A 23980-nucleotide genomic window follows, 5' to 3' on the forward strand; every position below is an offset into this window, starting at 1 on the left:
GACCTGGTTGCTATGGTTACAGAAGATGGAGTCATTCAACAGGTAGACATGGAGAGAAGAACCAGAGGATGTGACCTCTGATTGCTCTCCTCCCCTCTGATAGCAGGTTTGGGTGTCACATCTAAAAGTGCTGCTGATGTGAGAGCGCTCTGTCCTGCAGCTCACAGTGAGGTTACAGGACTCTGTGCTGTTAAACACAGAGTCCACTGATAGCTGGACTGGAGACAATGGATCTAGGGGGAAAATAGATGTGAATGGTTATAAAACAGGGTACTACTGTGTATCAACATTTGAAATCTAAAGAAACCTACCTTGAATTATAACCTTGTATTCAGCTAGACGATGGTCTTTGTCTGCGGTTATGTGTGCAGTGTAATCTCCACTGTCGCTTTGTTGCACATTCTTCAAAAGCAAAGAGTGATTTTGAAGAGAAACCTCAGCCCTTCCTACATAACTGCCAATTATTTTTGTTCTATTATCAAGAAATAATCTTACTACATTGTGAGTATTATTGAATTTCCATCTAAATTCAGTGTCTTCTACTAGAGCAACAGGTTTCTTAACATCCAGATGTAAATCCTTCCCTTTCTGCACAAACACAGTTGTAACATCACTGGACCCTGTAAAAAGAACAGAAATCAAAATCACTTTTATGTTTTTTTCACTTGTATGTCACCACTGTTTTAAAAAATCATCATCAAGAAAGTGAGCTGAATATTTCTGCCACTGCCTTCATTCCTTGATTTGAGACAAATAAAATAACGACAGTCTCAGTTAGATTAATGGACTGTCAATATAATCGTAAATCTAGATGCATTTATAGCAGTTTTATGAGTGCTATATAATGCATTCTGCAAAAACATATTTTACTTGATCTGTTTTAAATGTTTTGCATTGTGGTGGTTTTTTGTGTGTGTTTTTGTGATTTCGAGTTTGGTTGTCCTCCTAGGAGCTTCTGATTTGAACCTTATGTCAGTGCATTTAACTTTTTTTTTTTTGAATTTATTTATTTATTTGAATTTCAGGTTTAATAAAGTGATGGACTGTTCATTAAAAGTATTGACACTTGCACCTTCTGGAGCAGAATCAATACTAACTAAATATCAACAACACACACATACTCCTCCCTCACAAAATACAGATACTTCCTCTTCCGTGTGCTGCTGCTACACTGTGACCATAATCATCATGCAGCCACCTGCTGTCTAAAAAGAGATCAGTCTGGCTACAGTTTCTCAGATCAAAATGCCCACAACATAAAACATACAACATATTATTCTTATTATTATCAATTCAATAATAATTAATAATAACAATGATTATTATTACTATCATTTCAGATGCTCAAAAAAATGATCACAATTCTTTTTTTGCCTACCAACTACTAAATGCAGGAATACCCTTTAATCAAGCTACAGTATCACCTTCTTTCCTGCTGCTTTGATAAAAACTGCATGTTAGTTCCTAATCATGAGCTCAAAGCTGTAGTACCTCACAGGACTTTCATACGGATGATTCCAGCTCTTCAGCTTTGTCCACAATGCTCAGTGCTTCAATCACCCTTATAAAGTCTGCTCAGGTATCGTTGCTCTATCTGTAATAAAATTAAAATGTAATATGTTTGTCCTACCTGCTACTTCTTCGCAGAGCAAAAGTCCCAGTATCACAAAGATAAACATCATAATCTCTGGCTGCCCTGACTTCAAAATGCAGAGTCTTTGTGTCACAACTGTGTTAAAACCACATAAACTTGCAGGTGTTATCATGTTGATGATGTGAGAAGAGTAGCCTCTCTATTCAAACTTCATTCTCTAAGCTTTGTTTTACTGTTTGAGATCTGCTAATAAAGATTGGAAATATTGGCATAATTTAACTCTTTGTCAAATAAAATGTTTTGATAAATAAGAGTATTATTATATAGTTCAATAAATCCTGTAGGCATCTTTGCAAAGTTTGAATAATTTATAACACCATAGGCTAAATGGTTTTGTATTAAAATGGGGGATCAAGCTTGGAAAGATACATAATTGGTGGGGGGATCTGGGGTTCCTCCCCCACAAAAAAAAAAAAGTAATCTAAAACACATTTCCTGCATTTTACACTACCTAACCTCTTGGATTAAATCAAGAAACAGCTGCCTGCACTAGTCTAGATTAGTTATACTGAGGGTGCTGTGAAAACCAGGAATGCATCAAGAACAGTATATAATTGGGTGGATCAGGACAGGAAATGATTATTAGAAGAATTATATTCATAAAAACATTATGTAGCCTAAAATGTCAGTAGGTCACAGGCTACTAGGCCATCTTCAAGGTTAAACAAGGACAAACAATTTGTATAAATCTAATAGTCTTACAACATATCAATATATGATTTGTATAATTAAACCTGGTTAAACAATGTTAAACATGAGGGCTGCTGTTCTCAATACTCACAAGGCCATTTTCAAAGTCTAACAACTGCAACAAAGCAAAAATAATGTGGATGAATGAAATGGCCTCACAACAACTATCTAATCCCACACAAAGGTTCTAGTGGTAGCTATTGTAGTTGTAGTCTTATACAGGAATGAATAATCATAACTTCAAAAGCAGATTATTTTAACCTACATTATATCAAATCAAGAAGTATTTTAATGCAGAACTCAGAAGGTGATTTTTGCTTTGCAAGACTTGAACGGGGCCATTTTAGTTGGACTAGACCTGTCTTCCCCTCAGAGTAAACTCGCAGCTCTTACCCTGTATGAGAAAAGCCAGATGAGAGATCATTACACGGAGTGATGCGTCATCATATTTAAAAAATAATTGCTACCAAAGTCTGACTAAAACTGAAACTAAAGCAGAGTATTTTGTAGAAGTCTAAACAAGTTACTGTTACATTTGACTGTTGGACGGGTTGGACTGAACATCTCAAAGGGTGGTCTGAAAACGTCAGATTTTTTTATTATTTGTTTTTGTCACTTGCTGAAAATATAAAAATTATCATTGATATAGGCTGCTTAAAGATAATCACCTGATTGCGGGGACTGTATGATTATAAGTTTATTTTTAAAAAGACAAAAAGTGGGGTAGCAAAACCATAACTTTGCTTAACTGAATAATGGGGATATGTTTGCTCCACTTGCTACATTGCTCAGGTGCCTATGAATAGCTACTTTATTTAAAGGAAAATGTTTTGTATGTTGCACCAGAGTTAGCTGCAGGATCATTTTCATCTGTGGTTCACTTGGACAAAGTTCACTTAAAAGTTTATGCTGTGTATTTGTTGTATTGGTTTAGTGAGTTTGATTCGCTTTAACACACGTATTTAGGTAGCTCACTGCACATACAGTATAACCACTTCCTTTCTCATTGTGCTGCAACGTGTTTAACACCTCTTGCATTTTCAGTCTGCAAGATGAAAGATACTAGTGATTTGGACATCCGCTCTGTTCAATGTCCAAACAGAAAACCATCATTGCACCAATGTTACGTGACAAAAAGACACGTCTAAATGCAGCTTACATGAGAAAAAGAGTTTAGTTTGTTTCCAAACACTCAGGTCAGATGATTTGAAAACCTCACCTCATGTCTGGTGTCATGTAACCTGCTTCCTTTTCTGAAGGACAGAATTAAAATCTGCTTGTGCTTCAACTAAAAAGTTTTTAGATATAAAATGCATTGTGCTGTTAAATTGTCAGTTTAGTTTTTTTTACAATGTTCAATTACAAGAACATTAGGCTTTCTGAAACCTGTCTTCTAATGCTATTAAAACAGGAATCATAAGGGTTGGTTTAATGGCATCATGTATCTTATTGCATTGAGATATGGCTTGTTTTCAGTTAAAAAAACAGATCTTATATCAATATGGCATGTAGGTTTAGGCTCAAAGAAATTATGGACCAGACAGACCAGACAAATTGGTTTCAGTCTGCACGAACACATTTCTTGATCAAATATCTGAGGCCGAATTAATTTCTAACTACTTCAAACTGATTAAAATACTTTAAATTTCTGATGTGAAACTGATTTATTTTAAGGAGAGGCAGGTTCATTAAGACAGACATCCTAATGGAAGGCCCTGCACTGAAACATGAAAGTGAAATAATAAGATGGAGAAGTAGCAACAGCACACTCTTCATTAAGACAGACTATTTTTAGACATTGTTTCACTCAGAATTCTGTCAGGTTTCATTTCAGTTCCAGCAAGCAGGAAACAAAGATGACACACATGTAAAGATTCAGACCTAGAGAATAAGAGCTAAGTCATGCAGAACTAGACCAACTTTTATAATGTACTGTATGTAATGCAATGTAATACATACACTGTGATTAACACTCGCCTTCTGAATGACCAATTCAATTTTAACTTATGCATTAAAATTATATATATTGCTGAAGACGTATACATTGTTAATACATACTGTAGGTTACATCACCCATGAGCCTACTGGGTCAGGTCTGACACTTTGCAGAACTATTTTTAACAGGTGTCACTTTTTCTTCCCTTACTTTTTAACTATTTAGCATTTTTTTGTTTGTGGAAATGCATGTTGCCCTTTTAATTGTCCAATGGAGGGAAGTTAAGTTTGTATTGCAATGTATTTTGCAATATGTGATACTATGCCAACACTTCCTGTTCTGATTCTTCAGAGGCACACCCTGTCTTAGACTTCCTCCTTCACTCCAGCTCCACTGGGGGTTTGTGTGCATGGGGGTTTCAGTGTCCTGCTCAGCAAAGCACAGCTTTGTGTCCAACACCTGCTGCCTGCACAGTTGCATTGAAGTTCAGGCAGTGTTCCTCAAGCTCTACCTGGTGATGTCTCTCACCTGTCCCACTGCACAGTTAACAGCCCTGGCTGAGCGTCTTGCCAGAAAAGACTACCTTTACCCTTATTAATGGGGGAAAAAACAAACTTGAGACAATCTTAAATTATATCTTTGTAAAGACAAGTAACCATTATTTCAAAGGGCAATCAGCAGGGCAGTCAGGATCAAGAGTGTGCATGCTTAGCATCACTAACTCATAGAATAACAAGAAGATGCCAAAGCTCAACACCGCAGCAAAGCGGTTTAGGAAGTGGGTTCATTAGTTCTTGCTGGCCACAACACCATATCATCCTGCAAATCATCCCATCTGGCTCCTCCTCCACTTCTCATCAGACTAAAACACATCACAGGTTATTATGGTTAAGCTCTTCTGTCGCCAATTAAACTCAGGTTTAGGTTTTTTTAAATTTTCATTTTTATATTGGTTACATTTTGCTTCTAGCTACAAGACATTGCAAATATTTTAAAACCTTTATTAGACTAACCCTCAGGCAGTGCTCTGCTCATGGCTAAAGACCAGCTAGGTTTACACAAGAAATCAGGCATTAAATTACAGTTTTGTACATTTTTTAAAAATCCACACGTATCAGTTGAATACTCTTTTTTGCCTTATTCTTTAACCCTATTTTAACTCATTACTGTTTTTTTTATCATTGCTGTACTACATGTGAAACTGGGAAGTAGTACCTGTCATAGTCAGGATAGTAGTAATATATTGGCATGGTTTTCTGGTTTCTTACATTTTGCTTATCATGACATCTGACAGTATTTTCAGTGTGAAAAGGTCTTATCTTTTGAGAATTACAGCATGAATCATTTAATTCTGACCCTACAGTGGAAAGGGAGTGAGAAGCAGTCTAATCTTCCCAACAAACAATGACAGATTTTGCTTTGATGCATCATCTGCATTTTGATGACAGACGAGTCACTCATAATCTTTCCCAATCCGCAATCCACAGACCTCAAACCCACAGAGCTGAGAAACAAATCTTTCTTTGCTTCATTCCATGTACGAATGCCAGCAAGATGTCCTCCAACAGAATACCCAATGTTTGCATTTCTCTTGCCAATTTGCACTTTTCCCCCTCACATGTTAATCTCACAGATGCTGCATGTCTGTAAATTAAAGGAAGTGCTTTAAAGGATCCAAATCTGCCTAAGGATCCCCAAAAAAAGGAGCAGTGATCAAGGTCAAGGACTCATACCTTGCTGAAGCCTGAACTTAAACCAGAGTAGTTCATAGACACTGAACTGCTGGTCAGTTTACAGCCTCATCAGATGCATGTCTGAATCTTTAAACTCTTCTTGGAATAAGAGGCTTTAGCAGCATTAACACTGAGAGAGAATAATCTGCCAACACTTCTCACCGATCAGCCAGGGATTTTTAGAATATGATTCAAATAATCCATCTTCAAACAGTGGAAGAATGCAACTTGGATCATATTCTGAGTACATTTGCATAAACAATTGCTGATAATAGATGTAAGTCAATTTTCACACGATTCTTCACTTCATAAAATGTCATTGTTTGCAGCCAGTTCATATAAATTAGGTTTGCTGCATTTAAAAAAATAATATGTTTGATATTTTATATCAGTTTGGAAAACCTTTTCCTCATATTGTGTCCAGAAATGTAAAAACACTGACATGCAGGGGTACAATTACAGCTGACATGATGAGCGAAAAAAAAAAAATCATCCCTCAATATCAGGGGTCTAAGATCTCAACAGACCTCCATATTTGGGCAATCAATTATCAGCCAATCAGTGTGATTTATGAGGCATTGTAGGTGTATGTAGAAAGGTCAGTTTTAATTGGACTTGTGTAGGAGTTGATTCATTTCAAAGTTTGAGTTTGACCTTTAACAATAGCGCCCCTATGAGGCTATGTTTAGTACCAACATGTCAATGGGACCAAAAGAATAGATATAAATTTATTCGTGATGGGTTTCTGCATTATGTAGATGATAGCATACAGTAACAATGTACATAAAAGTTTTACAAGGTCATTTGAGTGAAATGAAATTGCCTGAGTTTTATCTCTTCGCTCTTTGCATGCGCTGTGCACCTGCATCTACTCATGTTAATAATTCAGAGGAGGATGAGACAGTTGATGAATTAGTGCATGATGGTGATTAAAGGGCAAAAAATGTTTGACATAAAACCACAGTATGACTGCAGTGTTAGGATTACATCAGGTCTACATTACCAAGTGGGCAAAGCAGGCAATGGGGACTTTAAAAACACTGCAGTCGTGAGCCCAAATGCCAACTGCCAGAGCAACTTAACCAACCTGAATAACTAATAAAATAAAGAATATTTGTTTAATTTTTACACATTGCAACAGTTTATTTATTCTTTCATGTTTTCTGTCAATTTTATCTTCCAACATTATGGCCTAAATGCTGTTTCAAAACCTTTTCTGTGGTATACCATGTATGAAATTGTGGTGGAAAATACTAAATTACTCATTTCTTTATGCCTCAAAAAAGCCAAATATCAAGATATTTAGTATAAAAAATATCAGTATCAGTCCTAAAAACTTAATATTTGTAAAATGTCACACTTCTTGGGTCAGTAACTCCCGCAAATGTGTTTGGGGATAAATAGCATTAAAGCACAACATAAACTGGCACGATAAGAGCCTTAAGGAGGTTCCTACTTCATTACCTGATCTCAGGGTCCCTTGAGGTCCTGTTTTGAAGTGACAAATCATCCATTCACAGGATTTTCTATCCTGATACAAAAGTTGAGAAACAGAAGATAAGGCCTTCACATCAATTTTTATTTTATTTTTATTAAATATTGCATATTCCTAAAATAATGTGTTAAATCAACACATTACTGTTAAAAAACACTTTTATACTATGATGCCTGACACAGAAGCTTTACTCTATATCCTCATGTGGTTACATTTAACCTGTTATGCCATTTTTTATAAAACATTTTAAATAAATAATTGCTTATGCATAGATTAGTGACCCATGTTAAATGTTTGACACTTTACACTTTGACTTTCATTTTTTACTTTTTGCAAAAATTTGAATACCAAATTATACAAATGTATGATTCAGCATTGTACTATGTACACACTATATCAGAGTAAATTGATATGTTGGGGTGCGGTTAGTCCTCCCCTGAGATAGGATGCAGTTTATTTGATTACACATTTGTTTAGTTTGTCTATGGGAAGTAAATAACACTGACTAATTATAACCTAGCATTTTGATCAGATTTCCTTCCATGCAGATTGATATAATATTCTTTTTCTTATATTTGTCATCATGCTTGGTTTTACTGCACAGTCTAACATTAGTTTTAGGTGCTTTCCCAAACTGCCAAATGGGGAAAACCAGAATACATTTTTTTTAAATCTAATTTTAAGGCTTAATTTTTTTTTTTTAAGATGAAAATGGCCAAGAAGCTAAAACATATTATTAACATGAAATATAAGCTATCAACCTCTTTAATACAAAAATCCTGTCATTGGCAACAGTCTCCAAAAACCCATGTCGGTCAAACCTTAATTTGTAATCAAGTCATATCCAAAGTGTCTATCTCTCTTCTTCTGTCCCTGACCCGGCAGACCACATCGGCACAGTTACACCAAGGACATCTATTATGAGTCACATTATCCTCTGGTTCAGTAATAAATAACTGCCTACATCCCACTTTACTCCCCCATCCCTTCCTCTTCGCTCACCACGCAATACCGTTTTCCCACCACAAGATGGCGACATCATCAAATGGAAAAAAAAACCCACAAGCCACTTCACAACTTCTCTCTCCCTCCAAGACACAAAGCCAGTGACATCATCTGTGGAGGGACAGAGGGTGTGCGAAGGACAAATGTCTTGAAATGCATTACATCATTCTACACTAATATGATAATATATCTCAGCCGCTGAGTGCGGTGCCAAGCATGAGAAGGGCCATAATCCATACAACGACCGCTTCAAATGAACAAGGGGATAAAATGAAAGTGGTGGTGGTGGTGGTGGTGGAGGGGGGGTGGTCCACTGGAGTCGGCAGTGCAGTGCTGAAGGTTATTCCAGACATTACTCCTCAATGAGAGCAGGAGGAGAGAGGAGACGATAATTACCATCACACTAAGTAAAGATGAGGCGGGGAGGCTCTAATGCGCCCTGTCTGTCTTCTGTCCTTCTTCTCTGTTTTTCAACAGGATCTGTTATTTTCTTTCTTGCTTTACGCTTTTCTCTCTCTTTATTTATCCTGTCATTCAGTTAAGAGGAGAGAGGAGGAACATGGTGAAATGAGGACTGAGGGGAAGAAATGAGACAAAGAAAGGAGAGAAAAGGGTTGCAGAGGAGAGAGAGAGAGAAGGACTGAGGACTATAGGAGGTGAAAGGAGAAACAATGACTTGGGAGAAGAAATGAGAGGAGAAGAATGAAAGAAAAAAGCAGAAAAAAAGAAGAGGGGGGAAGAGAAGATTGAAGAACTGAGAGAACTGTTGAGAGGAGATAAAAGGAGAGGAGAGAGTTGCAGTGATGTGGGGAGGACTGACAAGATGAGGCAAGGGAAGAGGAGTAGAAATGACTGAAGAAGAGGTGAAAGGAAGAGGGGAGAGGATAGACAGAGAAGAGGGTAGAATAGACAGTTGGAGATGTGAGAGAAGAACATAAAAGAGAAAGCGAGAAAAGCAGTGAGGAGAAAAGACGGAGACGACAGAGAATGGCTGAGGAAAATAAATGCGAGGAGAGGTGAGGTGAGGTGAATTGAGGACAGAGAGCAAGTGAAAGCAAAGACATTTGAGACAAGTTGAGAAGGTCAGAGATGTAAGGTACAACAAGATTAAGCAAAAGAAGAGGAGAGAAAAACAGAAAGGTTAGGTAAAGGGAAAGGTGAACAGGATGAGGGAGAAGAGGTGAAAGAAAGACTTAAGAGGAGAGGATGAAGGAGGAATAAAAGAGGGGAAGCGGTGGGGGGGGGGGGGCAGAAGAGGAAAAGAGAACTATAAAGAGATGACATAAGAAGTGGTGAGGAGAGAAGAAGAGACGGACAGGTGAAAGCATCACTGAGGAAAAGGAAAGAATGGAGAGGTGATAGGAGGACAGAGAACAAGAGAAAGCAAAGACACGTGAGAGGAGAGGAAGAGAAGGTTAGAGAGATGTAATGAAATGCAAGATTATATGATAGGATGGGACGAGATAGGATAGGTGGAACTGCAGTGATTGGGGTGGTGGGGTGAAAAATGAGAAAAAAGTAAGAGAAGAGAGGAGAGGAGAAGAGGTGGGGGTTAAGCAGCTGAGATAGTGAATTACAAGATGACATGAGGAAAGAGGAGGCTGTTAGGAGAGGTGAACGGAGGGGAAGAAAGGAGGGAAAGGGAAATGAGAGGAAGGTTGTTAGATGTTGAAGAGGTGAAGGGAGAATAGAAAAAGGAGAGGAGAGGAGAGAAAAGTAGAAGTAAATGAAGACAGGAGCATAGCGCGGTGTGAGAGGAGTGGTGAAGAGATGAGGCGTAAGGACAAAATACAGAGAGAGAAAGAGGAGAAGTAAAAAAGAGTAGAGGGGAGAAGAAGAAGACAGACCAGACATTAGATTTAAATGAGAGGAGAGACTAAAGCTGTGCAGGCGTTTGTCTTTGAGTTGTGTTTTGAGCGGCACTAAACATTTAGGTAAACATTACAGGCTCTTGTGCTTGTGCGCTATACATGGAGACACACTTACTATCCACATGAGAAACTGTCATGTTATTGTCATATAACTCTTCAGGTTCTGTCACTCATACTCTGAATTTAATTATAAACAGTACCGTATGTGCGATGTACAAATTTCACTCAAAGTGAAGAGTTGAAAACATTTTTTTAAGCCTCATATCTAAAATTACAAACTATAATTTGAAAAAAATGAACTCTCTGTAAACTAAGTGAAATAAATAGATGTGAAATAAAGGAGACTTTACCACTGTTCCTATGAAAGCCGTGTCTTCTTTTATTTTCTGTAATAGTGTGGAAAAATAATTACATACAATTTGAACAAAAAAAAAAAAAAAATCAAACAAAGAAATTTGAAAATAAACGAGAATTTCAATAATATCTGTTTTGTACAGTTTTTTTCTTGAATAAAAGGGATAAACGAGTATTCAAACCCAACATGAACATAATACACATGTGAACAATATATAGGGATAAAAATAAAGAATTGGACTATGGAGAATATATGATTATTTCAACACACACACCTTCCCTCTCTTGTCCTCATGCGCACCTCCAATTCACACAATTTTCAAGTGCAATATGGAAACCTTCTCAATTTACTGATCATTGTCTTCATAATGATACCAAGCTGGACATCAGTTAATCCTCTTCACTCGTGCAGCTGTTCCAGAGAGCAGACAGGCTCAGCAGCTGGATGAGGGACGAGCGGGCCGGCTCGGCTCCTTCCTCGTCTCCTAAGGCCATGCGATGTCTCTTTCGCTCTGTCTTCCCAGCTGTCCTGCTTTCTACTAGGGCTTGACAGATATGTGGCTTTTAAAGCTGATAGCAATGTTATTAAATGCTTTTAAAGCACCACGGGCCAACAAAATGTAGATGAAACTCTGTTGATCTGCACCTCTTTCAGGCAGTTTTAAGTCATAATCCTTAAGAATTTCATTGATCTGTGGCTACTGATGGTAACAGCATGTGTGTTCAAATGTGTTTTAGTGATACAGGTCCGAGTCGGTTCAAAATATCAACCACTAGGGGCAGCAATGCCTTGAAGGGCTACTCTGGCAGAAAAGCATCATAAGAAGAGCAACTTATGCATCTGTTCACTAGTCTGATAATCAGACTGAATTGAATATTTGCCGAGTCATGCTCCCCTTAAGTGCTGTTGCTACATCTGTCAAGCTTTCCATTCTAGCACAAGATGCAGTTTACAGTGATAACGGTGGCAGATTTACCACACTAATTTTCAAAAGAATGGGTTTGATTTAAGACTGAAGTAGATGAAATCAGGTTCATTATTCCTTGCGAGCGACTATCAGTTTTGCTGGCTCAAATGGCTGTCACTGGCAGGTTTTATCAGCTGTAGCTAGCTAGGTAGCTAACTAAGACTAATCATAAACTTAGCTGGGGTTATTGAAGTGTAAACATCCCCAAACCCAATAAAGAGCAGCACAGAGCTGCTAACATTAGCATAAAGTCTGATATAGTAGCATCCAGGACCTGCTTCCACACATGACAAAATACTACAGAGTGGATGTGCTACTGTGAACAGGGCTTTTTAAAAAACATAATCTGTAACCCACAAAATGTAGTTAGCTAATGAAATGCAATTTGGCAGGTTAGCCAGCCATGTTAACATTTGAAGCTTACATTAGAGCAGATAAAAACACTTTTTAATTTGTTTTTTTTTTTTTTTTTTTACAATTTTGTTCTTATGCTTTTGAAAGGAAAAAAAAGACACCATCTTCCAAACTCTTTAAATACAGATTATCTCAGCCTCATTGACACTGCTGCAGCATGTGGAGAAATTCAAAGCTTGACAGGCCTGTCATGCCTAGTTACGGTTGCTAAGCTATGATTGGACAATTGCTTCATTAGAGTCTGAGTTATCTGGCTTTGCTTTGTTTCAGTGTCAGGTTTGTCAGTAGCAGGTGCTGTATCCATCCCTGCTACAGCATTTTCAGTCGACACTGACGTTGCAGTAGTACAGCTTGCTTGGGCAAGCAATTTGAATTGGCCAGTAACAATGAAAACTACGACATGGAGAAGCAATTACAGAATGCAAATTCCTTAAACGGCAATATATCATTTCCAGTACCAGAAATAGTATCAAAAATTTGGTTTGATACAATGAAAATCTTAAGAATTATAACAACACTGCCTTTACAGAAAGTATAATTGAACCATTCAATTAATCAACACAATTTGTAAAGGAAATCTAATTTCATTGCAGCCTTTTCAGACTGTTTATGTAAATGTGGTCAGGAGGGACCTCCATCATACCATCAGATGACAACATGACTGATATCAGATATTTTTGCCTAAAAACATCAGTCGAACCCTACAGTCCAGTGGTACCAGCACATTTACAATGATATGAAAAGACAGTGGGGTTACAAGCTGTCACAGATATAATGGACACATACAGCACATGTGCATGTATGCAGATTTAAACTGGTAGCACACACGCACCATCACCCAAGAGCACCCATACACGCACAAACAACAAACACAAATGGCTGCTGCATTTGTTTGTCTGCTCAGTTCATTTTTTGCACAGTCTTTTGGCACTCAAAGAAGACTCCAATAGGTAAAAATGGACACTGAGCCACTTGAGTCACTCTTGGCCAGGGATAGCACAACACAGCACAGCATGGAACAGAGCAGTTAGCTGTGGGTCTGGCCTGCTTCTAGCCTGGGTTGGCCTAGTTGAGACAGAGTTTTGGCTATTTGTGGCCTGGCTGTGTAGTCGTTTTGGCCACAGACGCAAATATCCCCTCTCTCTTTTTTTTTTTTCTTTGCTGGGGTGACCAATCAGACCAACCCCCCACCCCTCCCAAATCTGATGAATACCAAAAAAAAAAAAAGTAAAATATTGTGTATAAAAGTTTAAACACACACTTTTGACCACAGTCATTTCTTCCAGCTGTGATGTAACACCACAAAGCAATACCAAGAAAATAAGATTTTAAATACTGCTTTTCATACAGAGGAAGTAATTCATGAAATAAATGCACACTGAGGATGAAATGAGCTCATGAAGCTATATATTCTCTAAAAAAAAAGACCCCCAACATACAAACATGTATGCAAACTAGAGTGCTATATATCTACTCCATATGTTATCAACTTGAAGAGGATTTGGAAGAAAGCTATGGGAGAAAGGCTTACGATGTTGTGATAAGATTTTTTTTTTTTTCTCATATAAACACAAGTTCAACCTCTAAATTTGGAAGTTGGTAGGTGGCTATTTATATGACATAGCAGAGAGAATAGAGAGTAAAGAGTATCAGTACACACCGTGGTGAGAGGTACATATGGGGAGGAGGGGAAAAAAAGACATGAAATAACAACCTAGTGGAGTAAACACTTCCAGATTCCCTTCCAAAACACATATTTTTTTCAGTGCTGAACTAAATCTAAACATCTGTTTTGCATTTTTGGCATCTATGGTGTCTTTTACATATTTATATGTCCCCACTGTCAACAGACTGTAAATAGTTAGAGGTAATGACTAAGTACCTGGATGGCCTGGCCATGTATTTGTTGGCCTCAGTACCTCCACAGTGTCAAATTTACTTATTCTACACAAGGTCATAACGACATTGCAAGTGAGATGCAAAATACTGCACAGCTACAACTCTGTAAAAGAGGTTGTAAAGAGGTAATAATATGCAGTACCAAGGCTGTGATAACCATATAAATTTAAAAGGGTGCTCCATCTGCCGTTCCTCTCTCCATAACTACTGAAACGGTTTATATTGTGACCTTGGAGCTAAAAGGTTCTATCTGATATTCTAATCAGAAATGGCGTGGCTGTGGTTTCCTCTCTGAACGTGTTTATTCAAAACAGGGCCAATAAATACAATTTTTACTGCCCCTTAGCACAAAATTACCATAATATACTGCATCTGTGAGGGGTTGATAAGGTGGCTGATAAGTATAAAAGACTCAGTGATTACCTCTGGAGGTTGGAGCTGAGATTTCTGGTTTCAGTTTGCAGCCTGTGCACCTCATCTGTTCTCGTTTTTAATCGCTCAGAAATGTATGATACGATAGTGACTCCTTGTTGCATTCTCTCACTTTTTACCTTGACTATCCAACATAGCAAATGTGTATGGTAAAGGTGAAAATAAAATCACATTGCATTTCCTAGTAGTTGTCAGTTGAAGTTTAAAAAAGTCAGTTATTACTTAATGTTCCTTAAAAATGGAAAAGGAAAAAAAATGTGACATTAGTGTTGCTCCATGAAATACAGAATCTGCTCTGGTGGAAGATGGAACCTTTTAATTTCAAGCTCAGTATACGTTGAAGATCGACGCTGCTACTGTGGAGTCTAATCAACAAATGATTGTTAATGTTCAAGGTGAAGTCGGGAGATGTTGAATCCAATCTCACTAACACAACCCAATATGCAAATATACACCAATTCTGCAGCCAGCTGGAGCTTTATGGTAGACAAGCCAATTGTTTTTCACTAATATCTTAAATTTACAGTAGTACCAAAGTAGCTGTACTGGCATCCACACTGCCTGCAACAGGATCAGTAAATCACTGAAAGTCAGTTTTTTTTTTTACTCTATACGTGAGTGTCTGGAGAAATATCTGAGAAAAGTTGGTCAAAGCTGAATTTTGGATTTCTGTGTTTCCTTTTTTTTTTCCCTTAATGAGATTTTGTTTCATAAACAAATACAAAATTGAGAATTGAATACAGCCATTCAAATGTTTAAGTTCTCAACAACTGTCAAATAAAAGTATGCAACCAGTGTTAAGAGAGGTTGTCGTTGTTGGGGTTGTTAGTAAGGTAATTAAGGTATGTACTGTAAACAAAACTACAAAACTGCAAGAAAAACTTAAGTTTTTGTGACAGTTGCAGACAGTTGCCAGATTCTACGTTGCGCATTTGAAGACTAAACAGATACATTTTAATTCTTCTTTTGCTGCAAAACATTTGAGAAGTGGTGCAGTGGAGATTTATTCAAATGTCGGACTTTTACAGTAGCTGAGGTCAGAGCAGAGTAGCAACATTATGTACCTGTGGGGATTAACGGCCAATCACACACACCAAAGATAACAGAATATAATGGAAAAATCTCTCATAGAATACCACCAAATTTTCTGTTGCACTGAGGAAACCAGCATACTTACACATAAATGTACAAAGTACCATATGAGCTAGATAGAACCCTCTGTACCTTCATTTTGATATGTTAGACTACACTTGAACGTTCTTATCGCTTACAAAGTTCACAGCAGAACTCAAAGTGAGCAGCTGCTTGTTCTCCATCCATCATTTTGAATGTCGTCGACGTTTGAAAAAGGCAGTCCAGTCAGAAGACTGGAAGTCAAAGGAAGAGTTTTGTGCCAAAAAGAGATATCCACCAAAGACATTTGACCGGATATTTATCATTTTGAAATAAAACTCTTCAAATTTTCTAATTTAAGTCTACAACATCCACTTTAAAAACACCATCCATCTCTTTTAAAGAAACTCAGAACGTTTCCAAAAACGATCACGTTGCCACATACACATTAAAAAGTGAGTGTCACCCAAAACTCTGAACCTTTGGTCCACAACTCCTTATAAAAATACTATAAAATGTTTCTGAATGCCATTTTTTTTTCATACATTTCGGTATAAATATGGAAAAAAAATCTATTCTACTGTGCAAGTGAGAGAAACAAATACTTTTTGACACTTGAGGGTAGGGGAGGTATTTTTTTTGTACAAATTGCTGAAATTCATTGAATGAAAAAAGCGCTCCCACCACACCTCGTTTCACAAATACTGTCTACAGCATTGATCTTGAGTGAAATGATAAGCGTAGAAATGTATCATGATATAAAATGAGAGATGAAGAGAAGAAGGAGCTTCTAGAGATGCTTGCTACCACTCCTTTCCTTTCCTCTTAGATGTGGCACATACAAAACCTTGCTGTCCAGAGCATCTCATTGTTCACTCTTTACAAAAGAAGACACACCTCAATAGTTTGTGTGTTGGCACATATTCATTGGCACTCTGGTCACTCACTGTACCACCTTCATAAGGTTTGTCCCATTTAAATCAAGGTAGATCTTGTAAGCAATGGCCACTGGGCAGATTCTAGTGAGAAAAAAGGATCAAAAAGTGCCAGATATATATTTATAGTCCAAGCTGCCCAGTTACTGCAATACATAAAAACATAAAGTCTTTAAAGATCTGTATGTGTGTATGTGTGTGTGTATGTGTGTGTGTGTGTGTGTGTGTCTGTGTGTTTATTTTTGTACTATGTGAGAGTCAGAAAATGCAAAACATGTGAATTACAGGGAGATTTGCTGTAAGTCACTGTGCTGCATCACACTCTATAGGTTTGTACAAGGAAATAACTTTAAAATGACCCAAATCTCCTTTTGCACTTATTTACAGAGATGGGATGGAAGGAACATGTGATGCAGATAAGATGATCCGAAAGCAAGAAGAGGATTGCAGGGAGGAAAAACTTTCTCTGCACCTCCTTAAGCTCCTGGCGCTATTCTTCTTTTTGTCTTCAAAGTGCTCTTCTTCTCTTTTTGTATCTCTTCTCTTGATTGTGGCTCTCGCTGTTGCTTTTGTTGGAGCATAAACACAACACAAAGTCTACGCAAATGTGTGAGAGTATCGCCTTGCGTGTGTTATTTATATTGCTGCTAACTATATTATATGTGATGCTGCTAACTGCTGTTCAATGTTGGGGTGTCAGCGATTCAGAAACTGAACCAAATACCATGCACTGGTAGCTATGGAAACAGAAAACAGAATGTTTATGTATAGAAACGTGGGATTTTTTTTTCTAATTTCAAAGTATTTTTGTGTGTATGTATAATAAGTACTGCTGCTGTGAAAACAAAGTCCAAGAGTGTGTATCTCACACATGAGTTTGCATCCGCTGTGTGTGTCTGTGGGAATAGTCAGAGGGCGGAGACGAGTAGGAAAAGCGAGTGGAGCTTCCATACTTCCCCAGCCCTGTTTCAGGACTTTGTTGTCCAGGCCCTGGCCCCTGCCCGGTCCCCTGTCCCGTTGGATACATCTCGTAGGCTGGCCCTTCCTCTATGGGTGGGGCAAAGCCCATGCGGTAGCTGGGATACTGGGAGGGGTATCCGTAGTTGTCATAGGCCAGCTGGGTTGTGCTGTCCAGCAGGCCGCAGTCTCCGGGGTAATCTCCAGGCGATTGAAGCGCTGGATTGGGAGGTGCTTGCTGGCTCTGTGCCGCCCTCGAGAAGGTGTTGAACTGGGCGTAGGTGGCATGGGACATCCTGGAAGGTGGGCGGGGGTCGTAGCAGCCTGCCCTGGAACCTGGCACTGCGCTGGGGGGAACTGCACCGCTGGGGGCAGTTGAAGGTCCGCTGGATGTGGCACCGGCTGGTCCGCTGTTTGGGTTCGGGGAGCGAAACTCTCCTTGGTAGTGGATGGCACGGGACTGGGGGCGCGCTTCGTCATGGGTGGTGGCTCGGACGTTGTAGTAGCCGTTGGTTGGATCCTGTGATCACATGGAAGATTATTAGGCTTATAATACTATTGTTTCTACTGCAGTTTATTAGAAGCAAAAACAATAACCACTCAGATATTCAGTATATAAAGAAGATGAGGTAAGTTTTGTATTTTGATTAGCCTGGCATGATGTTAACTCTATAATGGTGTCAATCATAAAGAAAGACTGGATTCTACTGAATTGAATTCTACTGTATAACAGAAGAAATGGGAAAAAACCCATAAATCAAAGTGAACCAGACTGAAAATTGAATAAGGTTATTCAAAGTCTATTAAAAAAACATCAAAATAAATGCAAATACAACTAATGACTGACTCAGCCAACATCATCTGTTGAAATTAACTGGCACTTTGCTGACATGCTTGGTGATGTGGGTGCAGTAGGTGCCGTGCTATTGTTCATGCTACGCCCAAAAAATGTAATGGTGTGTGAGCGATGAAGCATACAGTGTGTGTATTATGAGCCAGAGAAACAAAGACGCAACTTCCTTTTTTACCAGGATAAACTAGGTTTAGGCACGTGGAGCATTGGAGTACTTCGTCTCTTCCTTTAGTTTGGTTAATTTGAAAAAATGAGAACAATATATGATTTGAACCGCAACCCTAAAACTCAAGGTTTTATGATACTGAGAGAATTCTCATTTTACTACATATCAGAACAAAGAAACCAACATGTATGTTTAATCATGCTCTGATTCAGTAGATACTGCAAATGATGCAGAGAGAGAGGTGTTGTTATGAAAACCAGGCTGTTAACTGCAGTTCAAGTTCTGCACCTGTGGAAAAGAAAACCTAGGATGTTTTGATCATAAAGCTAATGACAAATGAAGAAACTGTGCAGCATGCATGATATAATGTTAAAGATGCTGCAGATATGTAAGTCCAATGTCAAAATGCCAAAATGTCTTTGTGAACGGCGATCCATCTCACCTTGAGTTCATACTCCTCTCTGGTGTCGCTCTCGCTCCTGATGTCCTGCTTCAGGTCCATGTCGTCTTTGAACGGCTGAGTGGAGGGAGAGAGGGAAACAGAGGGCAGAAACTAAACCATCAAACAACAAAACACACACACGGAAAGAGGGAGGGTGAGAAAGGAAAGGAGAAAGAAGAGAGGGAGGGGAGAGGAAAACAGAGTTTCAGGTTTTTCATCCCAAGAGAGCGGAAGACGAGAAACGATTAGTTGTTGGAAAAAAGAAGGTTTCGGGCCGAGCTTTAAAACCTCGTCAAAGGAGCCTCGTCGATTTGTTTCTCCGGGACTTCCAGGGTTGAACTCTTTCAAAAGGAACACAACCATTAAAGCAAGTGTGTGTCTGTGTGTGTGTGTGTGTGTGTGTGCGTTTATGTCTTTGAGTAAGTGCAAGTTCTTCAATAAAATTTCAGGATTGAGAATAAATGTGTGTGTTTGTGTGTGTTCTATCATGTGTGGTCATTAGCATGGTGTGTGCTTGTGTGTGCATTTTTGTGTGTTTGCAAGGCTGGTGTGTGTGAACTTTGCGTGCACTTTGTTTTCTGTTTTTGTTTCCCTTTATCTGTGTGTTTGAACAGTTTTTGTATGTGTGCCTAAAAGTGTATTTGCAAGTGCATTTTCATATGTCACGTGCCAGTTTTCCTGTGTGTGTGTGTGTGTGTGTGTGTGTGTCAGCCTCTCCTGACATGTCGCCCTTTGTGTCAGTGTTTCTGTACATTTAAGGCCATTGACCCATACGCCTCCTCTCCACGGCCCTCCGGTGACTCAGATGGGTGTCTACTCACGGAGTACATGGCCTTGACCATACGGGTTGCCGTGGAGACGTTGGCTGCCTCCTCCTCCAGACTGTGGGTCTCTTTGTTGACTGTCTCTACCTTGATGTCTGGTTTACCAAGGGTGACACCCCGGCGACCTGGAAGAAAAACACAACCTCTGGTCATGTTCTGGGTCACGTCAAGATAAATTACTGATTTATTTAACAGTCTGGTCCGAAAAAGCAACAAAAACACTTAATTCGGTTTCGCTTTGTTTTCTCTTGACTTGTCTGGCCCTTTATTTGCCTTATTTTGTTTAGTTTCTGTAGTTTCTTTTGATAATGGTGCAATAAGAAATTTGGGATGCTTGCAGCCTCAAAAGGCAGGAAGAGGTAACAGTTTGAATTTTGAGGAGTTCAGTATCCATCATGGTTAAATGATATATTTCTTTATAGCTGTTTTTAGGATTGTAAAAGATAATGTAGATTTTGCAGCAGATCTACATTGTTTTTAGTTTAAAACCCAGATGTGTAGGATTTAAAAGTTTTCAGTGGTAGTTTAAAAAATCTTATGCCATCAAGATTGTTGCAATAAATACATACAAACTGGGCCATTATTGTGCCAATGATCAAATGGCAGAAAAAAGGTACTGTGAGGGCTTCAGTACCAAGACATGATATGCTGTAATGTAAAAGAACTGTGCACATCTCAGGGTTCAAATACATGGATGTGTCTGGTGGAGTAGCAGGTGAGAGGGGGGGGGAGTTTAGTAATCCTTGAGTCCAATTGTCTCTCAAATTTTGTGTTTCAGATTTAATTTTGACAAAGATGATTTCCTGAGATGCAACAGCAAAATAGAAAACAATATCCTGGGAGAAAAGGGTAAATTTGCAGCATTTTCAGCCTTTCTCAGACATACGCCTTCTTATGTAACACAGCAGAAGTCTTATTAGGGCAGACCTGAAGACTTCTAACATAACATAAGTCTGAATTGAATGCCGTCATATTGACATAACGGTTACAGCAACACATAAAGGTAGAGATCTGTCTGAAAAGGGCTTTACTCAAGTGGGTTAGGCTTAATAAGATCATCATCTGTGTCGCAGCAAACATTTGGGGTTTTACGCTGATATGATATATGATATGGTATATTCCTATATAAAAATGATTGACTTGTGTAACCTGAAATGATAATACTACTCAGTTTAGTTCATATATCCGTAGAGCAAAGCAGTCAATATTTGTCAACATGAACAACTCTTTTCCACAACCAGAAACCTTGAAAGTAAAGATTTGCATCTGTGAAGTCTTGATCTGCAGCACAGACAACAAATGAGAGACAGCTTATCTGGAGCAACAACACTGTTTGTTTGAGTTTCTCATTCCAAATGATATCTTTTCTATAGTGTGTTATCTGCTCTGAACCAGAAAGTATACTCTTATCTCCAGAAAATCCCTCTGGGGACTCTGCCAGTCAGTCACCTTCATTGTCTTTCCCACTTCTTTATTTGCTATGAAGTGCCTCAAAATCAAACATCTTGAAGACACCACGTCTTGTTTAGCGCTCTGGTTTGTGGAAGAGTGGTTTGTGTTCATAAATGCTAATTGGATTGCCGTAGGCTGTAGAAATTACATATAGGAATTCATAATTTAAATACTATTCACCTTTAAATGCTCTTGTTTTCTGCTCTGTTATTTTTGTACTTCATCTAATGTATGAGCGGCATATAAATACGATTTATTAAAAAAATAATCATACAATTTCATGTCAGTAGAATGAAAAGGGAAATGTATGGTGGGCGTTTTAAGGCAGTTTGCCATATTATATGAATATTCATTAATCTCATTTGAATAAAATGCTATACGGCTGGCATATGTTGCCTTTTTCAAATGTGGAATGGCAGAATGACAGAGTGGGAGAGTGGATGAAAGACTAATAGACATATACGGTGTGTGTGTGTGTGTGTGTGTGTGTGCCTCTACAAACACACATATTAGAGAACCACTGTGTGCACTCACTGCCTTTGCGTTGGCGGTAGAGGAAGAAGGCGAGCGCCAGTAGGAACATAAGCAGCAGAATGGAGGAGCCCACCGTACCACCGGCGATAATTCCCACTGGAACAATATCTGAAACAAACACAAGCAGAGAAGGGTCGGGGTTGAGGGACAGCTGGTAACTCATTGTTACAGAAACCTACACGGATGTTATGTCTTTTCAGCATAAATCCTGTTGTGTCCTATAGTTTAATGTTGAATCTCCGAGGGGCTGGTTATGTTGATAAGACATGCAAGTCAGACAAGGGATAAAAATACTGTTAGTGTAAAACCTATGGACAAATCCAAGCTCTCTCTCTCTCTCTTGAAGATGTTTTGGTAGATTTTCTGAAGCCTGCAAAATCTGACAGCTGAAAGAATAAGAGCCAGAGAAGACTGACAGAGCGTGAAGAAATCATTTTTCCAATGTAATGTGACATACCAAGCTCTCAAAATAAAATGCGTAACCATCCAGAATGGACTTACAGTGTTTTATCTATCGTCTACACTCCAGCTGAGGCCACTGCTTAAAAAATTTTGCTCAAAGGCACTTCAGTTTGTAAAAGAGAGAAGAGCAACTCATTCAGGGACGTTAAAGGTACCCTGTGGAGTTTTCATTGAAAACAAACACAATTTTACTAACATTCAGTAATTCTTAGTTAAAAACAGTCTGTGTATCCTTGAAGCCTAACAAACATTTTGAATACTTTTTATTTCTCATTAAACATTCCCGCCAACTATTTTTACAGTATTTTGAAACCTGCATTGGTTACATCCATGTTTGCTAGTTTCATGTATCAGTGCGTTACCGCCACCAACTGTAAAATCATAGAATAACGTGAAATTATTGGCAGGAGTGTGTATTACTTCATCCACATGGTCGAGCTTGTACATGTGCATCCTTGTGTGTGTGCTAGATGAGCTTCATAGCGCCAACAGTGGTCAAAGACCCCACAGGCTGCCTTTAAGGCTAAACAAACAAGTAAAAATGAGTTTCTATCTTATAGAAAATTTGCAAAGACTTTCCTCGACTTCTTCTGCTCATCTCTTTTATCGGCACATTGCTGCCTTCTGAAGCAGGTTACTGCCACGAAATGTCAATATGCATTATGGTCCTTTCATATTGTTGTGTCAGGTTGATGGAAGATAGTTTTATCACACTCGCCCTTATTGCTTGTAAACTTATAAAATCAGTCTGCATAGCTTAATATTGTCTTTAAGCACACCAGTGACATTTAATGAAAATACACCACAATATCACAGCTGTGTTTGTCCACCTGTGCATCCTCAATTTTTTGCAGCTAGTCAACTGCAGTACTGCATCAGAAAAATGTGGCGTATGTCCCACGAGAGCAGCTTGGATAGATAGAACTTGAGATACAAACAATATGGAGACCGGCGTTCAAAACACGGCTCAACAGCACAACTAATGGTCAAAAATTCTGCATGATACCTTTAGTTTACAAAACCCTTGAGCCCTGCGTGCAACATTATGAATGTCTTTCCACCTTTGAGTGTAGCCCTTGTGAACTATAAACACTTATGATCAATGTCACATGCCACATACACTTTGCTGTCATCAACGTATTTGTCGTTTTCAGTGGAGAAACAACTGATGATGAAAGACACTATGAAATAAACTGCACTCATGAACTGTGTAACTAGCTTTATAACTAAAACTATGACATGGTGACTATTGTGAACTGCCATATTAATTTTTTCATGCAGTACCCGTTTCCTCCAGGGTGATTATCATGGTGCCGGGTCCGAAGGAGTTCCAAGCAGTGCAGTTGTACGGTGAGTGGAAGTCGGACTCCATGACGTTATTGATGGTGAGCGTGGAGAGGACGGCTCCACCCTGGGATGGAGGTTTACTTTGCTCCACGGTGTACCTCTCCATCAGGGTGCCTTTCTCCTTCTCCCACACATTCTCCTTCCATGCCCAAACCTGAAAATCACAATTAAGAGGGTTTATTAGTCCTCTAATCCATAGTTCAATGGACAGCAGGTATTGAATTTAGGAGATGACGTGTTAAGGCTTATCGCAACGAGTGACGTGTTGGTTTACAAACTTGACCAACTGATAGAGAGGAGCATACAGAGGGATTATCAATACATGTGTGTCAAGGTCATTTACAGAATACTTTACCTGCAATAACATATTTAAAACAGAGAAGTTGTTACAAGCTAGAAACACTAGAAAACACTTTTACTTTCTAAAGTTAAATCCATTTGATC

The 23980-nt window shown here is 38.7% G+C and overlaps 2 protein-coding genes across 11 annotated transcripts in view; both read right to left on the minus strand.

The window, feature by feature from the left end:
* Positions 1-1695, minus strand: part of LOC122994023 — a 95695-nt gene extending 94000 nt beyond the window's left edge. For all 9 annotated transcript variants that reach the window (XR_006406491.1, XR_006406490.1, XR_006406493.1 and 6 more), the window contains exon 1: positions 1631-1695. Coding sequence is in view for 5 of the 9 variants with exons in the window: in XM_044368553.1 (XP_044224488.1) it covers positions 1631-1682 (52 nt within the window). In the remaining 4 variants the exon portion in view is untranslated. The remainder of the gene's footprint in view (positions 1-1630) is intronic.
* Positions 1696-14965: 13270 nt separating this feature from the next.
* Positions 14966-23980, minus strand: part of kirrel1b (kirre like nephrin family adhesion molecule 1b) — a 73789-nt gene continuing 64774 nt past the window's right edge. The window contains exons 11-15 of one of the 2 annotated variants that reach the window (XM_044367543.1): positions 23474-23690; positions 21728-21835; positions 19739-19866; positions 18918-18992; positions 14966-17976 (exon numbers count right to left, since the gene is read on the minus strand). In XM_044367543.1, coding sequence (XP_044223478.1) covers positions 17365-17976; positions 18918-18992; positions 19739-19866; positions 21728-21835; positions 23474-23690 — 1140 coding nt within the window. In that variant the 3' untranslated portion in view covers positions 14966-17364. Of the gene's footprint in view, positions 17977-18917; positions 19029-19738; positions 19867-21727; positions 21836-23473; positions 23691-23980 lie in introns of both variants that reach the window. The other variant, XM_044367542.1, reaches the window with a different exon arrangement.

Source organism: Thunnus albacares, chromosome 12 (genome assembly GCF_914725855.1).
Source record: "Thunnus albacares chromosome 12, fThuAlb1.1, whole genome shotgun sequence".
Classification (NCBI taxonomy): domain Eukaryota; kingdom Metazoa; phylum Chordata; class Actinopteri; order Scombriformes; family Scombridae; genus Thunnus; species Thunnus albacares.